This window comes from Poecilia reticulata, unplaced genomic scaffold, assembly GCF_000633615.1.
Source record: "Poecilia reticulata strain Guanapo unplaced genomic scaffold, Guppy_female_1.0+MT scaffold_954, whole genome shotgun sequence".
Taxonomy (NCBI): Eukaryota; Metazoa; Chordata; class Actinopteri; order Cyprinodontiformes; family Poeciliidae; genus Poecilia; species Poecilia reticulata.
In genome coordinates this window covers 6,746-7,920 of record NW_007615695.1, presented here as the reverse complement: position 1 = coordinate 7,920, position 1,175 = coordinate 6,746, and the positions used below count along the sequence as shown (strand labels likewise).

At 45.6% G+C, this 1,175-nt stretch overlaps 1 protein-coding gene across 1 annotated transcript; it reads left to right on the top strand.

Moving 5' to 3' along the window:
• Window positions 1-429: 429 nt before the first annotated feature.
• Window positions 430-1,167, top strand: LOC103461291 (putative olfactory receptor 13C6; the record flags this gene model as incomplete). The annotated part of the gene is made up of 2 exons (XM_008403607.1): window positions 430-458; window positions 582-1,167. Coding segments are annotated over exons 1-2 (603 nt in total), but the record flags the coding sequence as incomplete, so codon positions are not given.
• Window positions 1,168-1,175: the final 8 nt, after the last annotated feature.

Here is a 1,175-nt window from a genome sequence, read left to right as displayed (position 1 = left end):
ATAAATTGTGAGCGTGAGGAAGGTCTGAGCTGAAAATATGTCAAAGTTTGTGTCTTTTGCATCTCTCAGTACATTGTCCTGTACACAGTTTGGTGATGCTTCAATGCTCTGGGGTGATTTGCCAAAAACTGCAGGTCCCACATCAAAGACTGAACAGAAGAAACCAGAATGAAGCGAAACTGGGTTTCAAAAGTGTGAATGCTTCCAGCATTGTCTTTCCATTATGAAGTAAGTTTATGTTAAAGTTTATGGAAGAACATGTGTGGCGTGACGTATGTTGCCAGGTGYTTTTGGGTGGATGAAGTGTTGACAGTCTCCCCCTCCCCGACTGGTTTAGTTTTACTTTGAAGACTCTCCCCACTAATGATCCAGCTCTTTATAAAACTGACAATAAAGCTGCTGTTTCMTTTCAGATAGTCGGCTGCTGGGTCTCTGAACAGAATGAAGGGAGCTAACAGGTAAATGATTATAGTTGTGTTATGAACCCGTAAGTTGGCCCTCATGATGTGGATGCTTGTAGTTGTTTAATTTGTTTGGGAATTGTCTCTGCATATAAAAATGTCCTCCTATTTTTTCTGCAGGTTGATGGAAAACTATACCTTAAACAGCCTTACCCTCCAGATAGAAGGGTTGGAGGTCACAGAGACCTTTTTGTACCCTGTGTTTTGCTTCTTCCTCTTTTCTTACCTGGGAATAATGTTGCTGAATATGGGGATTGTGATCCTCATTTGCATGGACAGAAGCCTCCATCAGCCCATGTACCTGCTCTTCTGTAACCTGCCGTTTAACGACATTCTAGGCGTCTCGTACATGGTTCCYCGCCTGATGTCGGATATCTTGCTGCCGCCGGCKGAGCGCCTCATCAGTTACTATGAGTGTGTTGTTCAGGCTTTCTGTTCCCACATGTTAGGCACCACGTCCCACACGGTGCTGATGATCATGGCCTTTGACAGATATGTTGCCATCTGTAATCCTTTGCGTTACTCTGTGATAATGACCAGCARGATGGTGGTGAAGCTGACCGTCTCTGCCTGGGGGTCGGCCTTGGTTCTGGTCGGGATTCTGCTGGGTTTGACAGTCCGGCTGAGCCGCTGCAGGACTCTGATCACCAACCCATTTTGTGACAACGTCTCACTGTTCAAGCTGTCCTGCGAGAACGTGGTGATCAATAACAT